The sequence below is a fragment of the Plasmopara halstedii genome, assembly GCF_900000015.1.
Source record: "Plasmopara halstedii genome assembly, contig: Scaffold_2121, whole genome shotgun sequence".
NCBI classification, from domain to species: Eukaryota; Oomycota; class Peronosporomycetes; order Peronosporales; family Peronosporaceae; genus Plasmopara; species Plasmopara halstedii.
The window spans coordinates 4906-12888 of NW_020189029.1; the positions used below are offsets into that span (position 1 = coordinate 4906).

At 49.0% G+C, this 7983-nt stretch overlaps 1 protein-coding gene across 1 annotated transcript; it reads right to left on the minus strand.

Moving 5' to 3' along the window:
• Positions 1 to 5807: 5807 nt before the first annotated feature.
• On the minus strand, positions 5808 to 6763 carry PHALS_03246 (retrotransposon ty1-copia subclass; the record flags this gene model as incomplete). The annotated part of the gene is made up of 2 exons (XM_024717517.1): positions 5808 to 6176; positions 6467 to 6763. 2 exons carry the CDS (start codon positions 6761 to 6763, stop codon positions 5808 to 5810), a joined length of 666 nt encoding a protein of 221 aa, XP_024583008.1.
• Positions 6764 to 7983: the final 1220 nt, after the last annotated feature.

Sequence of the window (7983 nt, forward strand, 5' to 3'; positions counted from 1 at the left end):
TGCAATCGATTATCGTGTTATTTTCTCAATAGTAGACACATTTACTTTAGCATCGCGGCTAATTTTACAAGATACTATACAAATGAGGTTTGTACCGCTGCTTTACGAAGTTTCACTTCCTCATCCTTATTCTGCACGGATCATAATACTTCATCATGGTGCTTTACCGTGGTACTTTTGATCAGTGGTCTAAGTGACAATAATGTAATCTGTACGTACCCTATTACACCACCCATCAAAACGAGAGCCCACAGGTATCACAAAAGTTTTGCGTTTTTAAGATAGTGAAAGCTTTACGAGAATCTATTATACCGTACTCTACATTAAAAACCAGAACGGGCAAAATAAAGGTCGCAAGTCGCAGCATCTAGTCCACGTATTAAGAATGCGTTTCCTCTATGTGGCAGCTTTTAAAGTCAGCTCTTACGAGAATCGCTCAAGAGTGATGACGACCCGAAATGAGCCGGCCAGTTTACTATCTTTGTCAAACGGAAATAGAAAATCCTTGCTCGTCGAGTAGGGTCGGCGGCGAGCACCCCCCGCTTCTAGCGCCCGCGGTCCCTCTAAGTTGTGGCAGTACGTCAACTCGCTCCGATAGTCTCAGCACGTGGTCAATACTGAATTAAAGTCAGTTTTGCAGGTTTTCGCTCTGCTGCGCATTGGCCCAGTAAGCGTGACGCATCCCAACTCGTTCGGTACCGGTGCATCGCTCTAAACCGACAGTAGAACAATTCTAGGGATGAAATGACGATGCTTCGTCTTCTTCAAAAGGCTTCCCGACCAAGGTGAGAGCAAGACTGTGGTAAGGCACGTGTGGCTGCCAAGAACATAGTGCATGCTCGCATTTTCATCAAAGCTTTGATTACTTCTGGCTACGAACGAATGAGATCTCGTGTATCGAAAACGCAACTTGGTCTGATATACCGTAAACACTTGATGTAACGTCATCAAACAATCTATTGGTCAGACTACAGATCCTAGTCTACACCGGGTTACTGCTTGTTGCTTTTGGCCACTCTGACCTCTTTTCATGGTGTCAAAAACTTGGCCTATGGAGATCAATCGCGCCGAGTTCATTTCGTTAATACTTATGATGTGACTTCATTGAGTAATGATCAGAGCTACTCACAGAACACGAGGGATCTCAACTAGTTCAAACCAATGAATTTAATTCTAGAGGGGCGGTTTATTAAATGAGTGGAGTGTACCGCCATCGCCCCGCGCAATAGATTTGAAGGCTTTAACCCAGCGATAAAGCGTTCGGTATGACCAACTGTACTTGTGGTGGTCATGTCCAGATTGTTGTCCAGCCCCCTCAACAAAAGTTCACGAGTACTTTTCGCTTTGGAACGCCGATCTCAGCTCAAACTGTGGTCATCGGAACATTATGCTGGCAAAGCAATTTGTCTTGAGACGGATTGGCTGTATCATCCCGGTGAATGTGGTACCGATAGCATCACGATAGATTATCTCGCTCAATATGCCCGGTACTATGACAATTCGGACACTACTTTGAAAAATTTGAAAAGGCTAACTCTCAAGTCCATGCTAATGGACGCCCAACGTTCTGCCAAAACTGACTTGCCAAGGGCGCTGACATGTGTGTCAAATAATCTTTTTGTTGACACGCTTAACATGTGCGCACCAAGCGTTTATTTAATGTTTACTTGCTGGACCGGTGCTTACCAAACCATACGTTGCTTCGTAGGCGACTTTTGAAGGGTATCGGGTGACTCCTATTTTGTACTAGATATCCACATCATGAGATACCATCACACGTAGTGAGTCAAGTGAGTGAAGGGACAGCTTCCCTAAGCGGCGTCCCTTTTCGGACCTGCATCGATCGTGCGAACGATACTACGACAGTCGCGAAGTTTTCTAGTCAAGGTCCCTACATATTCTCGTTTGCAGGATACCCCAGCCATGTCACCATGAGGTCCTTCCGACCGCGGACGTTCCTCCCCGCCACCAAGTTCTCGACGTGGGAGAACCGATTTTTTTGTAGATCTAGAAGAAGGGGAGGTGCCCAGCGAGGGCAACCCTTCTGCTTCTTCTGTGGCTGGTCAAAGTCTTCGTCCGCCTTTAGCATTTTTTTTGCCGAAGGCGGAGAAGCTACTCTCGCTGATGAACCAGCGGTTGGTGGAGGCGACTGATCGGGTGTCGTCGACGCAATAACGCTTGAATAGTAATCGACAGGTCTTTCGCGAAGTTCGCGATCTCCCGTAGCGTCATGGAACTCTCCTGGGAATGTATTCGAAATTCGGATCCATTAATTGGAGCAGGCTCTGCAAGCTTTCCCGTCCGCTGCAGCTGCTTCCGCTGATGATGCAGGGCCTCCTTCCAAGCGACCTCGCTCGAATTCCAGCGTTCTCAATGATTATTGCCATTTTGAACGATACGGAGGCGACGACGCCAACGAAATCAACCTTCGACCATCATGCTGAAGATGTCGCTCTAAATCCACATTCGTGTGTCCTCGCGTTACATCTAGGTTGGAAATCGTGTCATCACAGTGCTAGGACTCGAGGAGCCATTCGTGGAACGTTGTATGGGTCTTTAGCCAACTTGGCCGTTCGATAGTGTAAGCAAAATGTTTATGCGAAGCTTTGCAGTGGTCGAATCAAATGAGAGGCCAATCAATTGAACGTTGCTGGGACACTGGATAATCCATGGAGTATCACAAGTGACTCCCATAAAATACCGGACGTTGTACTGTATCCGTCAAAAGGACGTCCCCTCCCTTACCAAGATTTGGTTATATCCCTAAGACATATCAAGTACAGCAAACCGTGAGCAGCCAGAGATAAGGTGGAAGACAACATCCTTAAGCGATGTCGGCGTTTTAACGGGGATGGCCTGTGCATTCAGCTTGTCACAGACGTCAGCTATACGCCATTAACCATTTGGTTTGCGCACATAAAGCGTCGGTGCGCTGTGAGAACACTTGCTCTCCCAAACCAATCCTGCAGCTTACTTTTGAGCAAAGAGCCAATCGATTTACTCACGTTGCTCACACGACAGTGGCCACTGCACGCTTTGAACAGGTTTACGATCGATTCCGTGTCGAACACTACGTTCGGATAAACGAGTTGAGGTAGACTTCGCACCAAGGACGCCACCCTTGTATTCAAAAGCAAGTGAATAATTGGATCAGTTGAATCCTCCAGAATAGCAGATCCTCTGCGTGACTCTACACGCTGTCGAAATTTTTTGAGAGCCAAATCATTCAGAACTAATGACGAGCGTAGTTTCGTTGAATTGACCTCCGACTGAAGCAACACGACCTTCGCAATGTTATCACACTCGGAGTCGTGTAGGACGTTGTAAGTGACTTTCTTGAGCTGCACCAGCTCTTACATCGTCGGCAACGGTACCAAAAGAACATTTGTTCTACGAACTTCACAATCAGTCATTACAATCACAATTTCTAGACCAGCAAATTTGCATGCTATTTTTCCATTCTGGGGAGTAGCACGCTGCACTATTTCACCCGCAAACTCAACCGCATCCAGAGCAAGAGTATCACTCCGCGATTAACAAATTCAGTTGATTTCTCTACATGTGTGTGCTCAACCTAACAACGGGTTGGAGCATCACCTTTGTGGTCAGTTAAACCCACTGACCCAAATTCGACTGATCCGCTGTATCAGTGAGAGTGTTGTCATATACAGCTACATTCGCTTCCTTCAACTTTTCATCACACATATGTCGACAACATTCTTCTGTTGTGAGCGAGCAGCAACTGTCGTCTCTTCCTTATGTTTTCTTACCGTTGGACAAAATGTCATGCCCAACAATGACTCATTCGCTTTCAAGTGGCCACTTCTGTGCACCATTTGTTCTATCGACATTCACCTGAGTGCCCACCAGAAGTCACTCTATACGAATCTTTTTCTCTCCTAACCTGGAGAACAAAAATTACATGACGTTTACGAACGAAGTTTGGATCATTTGAAGAGCTCACGACTGCCGGGAGCTTGAGTGCTTTTTCCAGTTCATGGTAAATGTAAGCTCAGTACTCCTAGGGTTTCATCTAAACAAAGAGAGCTACTCACAATCGTTTTTTATCGCCAATCGCTTAATAGATGATGCTTCTCAAACCACGGTATACTTGAAATTAGATCATACCGTTTTTCCATCTTGAGAACTGTAAATACCTCCTTCGAGTTAAAGTCTTGAAGCTTCAGTTGAAATTCAACCATAATTTCCTTCGGGGTGACCACCGCACCACTGGCCAACTTCACCGAGATAAAGCCATTGCTTATATCTAGTGCGTCGAAAGCGCTAAATCAATTTTAGCATCAGTTTGCTTCCGTGCTAATTACGCTACGTACCGAAGTTACTCACTCTCGACGAACGACCGTAATCCTTCACACTCGCTGTGACCGTGAGGAGACAACTCCAACTCGTATCGCTAACGAAAGATCCTTCGAGGGATAAACCCTCATGAGTGATTCTACCACCAGCTTGTAGACCACTGGGTTCCGACGTTTCCCGAATGTCTCGTGGCATTGGTACCACGTGACTACGACGAGCACCGTATTGAGAGGTTCGTCTCCCACTTGGACATTCACGTCGGTTGTAACCGACTTGTTGACATCCGTAAAAGCAAACTTGCTGTCTCGGATAGTCACCGCTCCACGATACATTGCTTCCGGATTTCCGGCAGAAGCAGTTATCACTTTCATCTGGTTGACCGCTTAACCAGATACTGGACGCTGACACTAGTCATCACGCAATGCAATCATAATTGCATTTTCCAGAGTCGTTGGACTCTGTCGGATGACTCTAGCCTAAGGAGGACCACGTGCAACACCGGGTGGGCGCGCATCCGTTTCGGAAGGTTCAGCATGTACAACAAGCCCCGTCTGGCCACAACCTTAAACGGTCCGATAAACCGTGGACGAAGCTTCGTCCTGAAGACAGCAGAGGCTGCATGTGTAGGCATTTAGTAAAACCAGGTATCCGACCATAAAGCTTTCCACTTTGCCGCCTCCTTGTAGGTTTAATTTAGTAAAACCAGGTCTCCGACCTTAAAGCTTTCCACTTTGCCTCCTCCTATTCATCTCCATAAACGCAATGATTATCAATGCCCCGGGCGGTGGTTCACTTGCCATACTAGCACGAAGTTCACGGTGCTTCTGTACATAGTCGTACAATGTGACGTTGTCTTGACAGCATGGCCACATTCTCTCGGATGAAGTGATGACGAATATCCACGTGCTTGGTCCTTGCGTTGTAGCCGGCGTTCGATGCCAGCTTGATCGCTCCTTGGTTGTCTTCCCATATGCGAGTCGCTCCCACTTGCTCATAACCAAGGTCCTTGAACATCGCCCGCACCCAGAGTACTTCTAGAGCGCACAGACCCAGTGCCATGTACTCCGCCTCCGCCAAGCTCGGCGCCACCGTGCGCTGGAAGTTGGACTTGAAGACCACGGACACTTGTTCGATGATAATCATGATCCCTGACACCGAACGTCGGTCTTCGATATTACTGTCCCAATTCGCGTCCGTGTACGCCTCGACCTTCAGTTCGCTTATATCTCCTTGGTAGACGATCCCAATCGCCTTCGTAGTCTTACGGTAACGAAGAACGCGGATGGCCGCCTTCCAGTGCTGTTTCCCTGGGGTTTCCAAGAACTTTGACAGCTGCGTCACCACGAACGTAACGTCGGGGTGTGTATAAGTGGCGATGTACAGCAGGCACCTAATCAGCGATCGGTACGGCTTTGTCCGCATCATGTTACTGCTGCATCCGTGGTCGGCGATAGAAACTTCGACAGCTTGAATTTCAACTCGCACGGATTCTATACAGCCTTGGCGTCCTGCTGATTGAGGCGCTCCACCACGTCGTCAATATAGCGCGTTTGCTTGATGGTCAGTGAATTCGCTGACCTCTGGTGGTCGATCTCCATCCCCAAGATGGACTTAGCTTTGCCGAGCTCCTTCATCTTAAACGCCTTCTCGAGTCCCTTCTTGACGTCCTGGGTTTCCGTGCTCGTCTTTGCCGCGATGATCATGTCGTCGTCGTAAAGACATACAAATTCTAAGTTGCCCTTTCTCCTCGTGACGTACACGCACATGGTCTGCCCCCGCAGCTCTTGAAGCCATGCTTCATGATGACGCGATGGATCGTCTTGTTCCATGCGCTCGCCACTTGCTTCAATCCCGGCGTCCTAAATGCCATACGGCACCTCCATGTACAAGCGTTCATTGAGGTCGCTGTTGAGGAATGCCGTGTCCGCATCCAACTGCTCCGTCACGTTCACCGTAACCGCCAACACCACACAAATCGAATTCATGTTGGCCACCGGTTAGTAGGTTTCGAATAAGTCTACGCCGAAATTTTGCTTGAAACCCTTCGCCACGAGCCGAACCTTGTACCGAACCACTTGCCATGCTCGTTCCGCTTCTTGGCGAACACTCATCTGGACCCAATAGGTCGTAGATTTGCCGACCTCGGCACCAGTGTCCATGATCCATTCTGTTCATGCGCTCGCAGCTCTGCCTTCATCGCCTTCACCCACTCCGCCGTATCGTCACTATCCATGGCTTGCTGATACGTCGTTGGTACATCGTCAGCCTTGCCTACACTAGCAGCATATGCCAGCACTGCCTCAGCGAGCAGTCGATCTTCATCAATGCGGTCGCTTGGGCGATGGTGGCCAAAAGTGGTAGTCGTTGTCAGGATCACTGTCGGTCCCATGGCATCCGTCGTTGTTCGTCGATTCCACAATCGCCGATTCGTAATTCTTGGAGCCATTGTTCAGCAGTAGCATCGGTGTCTCTGTTCGGCGAACACGCTCCGTCCACGGGTGGAACATCATGCTGTCGCCGGTCGTCAAGCTTGAAGATTTTCTATACGTCGTCAGCTCTCTACTCGTCGATATCGGCTCCGCTTCAAGTTCCTGCATTTCTACGTCATCGCCACCGAGCTCCTCCTTAGCAAGCGGAAAGGGTTCGTAGACGGTAGGTTCCACCTGTGGCTGCACGTCTTCATGCTGCACTAAATCGTCCACCACCTTGGTCACATGGACGATTGTCGACTGGTTTAGTACAGCCGTATCGTAGATACCGTTGACCTTCCGTTCATCCAGTCTCAGCGAACGTGACACCTTGAGCCTGTTCGACTCCGAGTCGTACACCCGGTACCCCTTGACGTTCTCAGCGTACCCCAAGAACATACACTAGAAGCTCTTTGCATCCAGCTTCGTACGTTTGCCGTCTTCCAAATGAGCATACCCGGTAGAGCCGTACACGCGCAAATGCTCCATGTCGCGGATTCACCTTGAAACACAGCTCGTTTGGGGTCATGTTCGCGTGACCACTATCCTTCGTCCTGTTGACCAGGTACACCGCTGTATTCACCGCCTCGGCCCACCACAACCAGCTCACATCCTTATAGTGCAGCATGCTCCGAGCTTTCTCCATGATCGTCCGGTTCATTGGCTCAGCCACGCCGTTCTGTTGCGGGCTGTACGGCACAGTCTGATGCACAACCCCGCTGCGCTCAGATTCCATCTAGAGCCTTGTTCACAAACTCAGTGCCATTGTCTGAGCGAATCACCTTGAATAGCTGACCCCACTGGTTCTTGTACAACGCCTCGTACGCCTTGAACTTCATCACCACTTCACTCTTCTTCTTGAGAAAATACACGAGCACAAACCTCGAGTGGTTGTCTACGAAGGTGAGCACGTACTTCGCTCCACCCTTCGACTTTGTCTTCATTGGTCCCATCACGTCCGTGTGTACGAGCTCCAGTACACTTGATGACTTGGTCAGCGATCTTGCTACTTTCCGTTCATGCAGCCACCGCATAAAATCCTGACATCCCAGTCGTTGCGCGCTGTGTCCTCTCATACGCATCCCCATTGGGGTGCCCCATGCGAGCATGCCACAGCTCCCACTGACTCACTGGCCCCTTGAACTCGACGAATCGTGCCATTTCCTGCATTATCACCCAATCAGATCTTGCCATACGT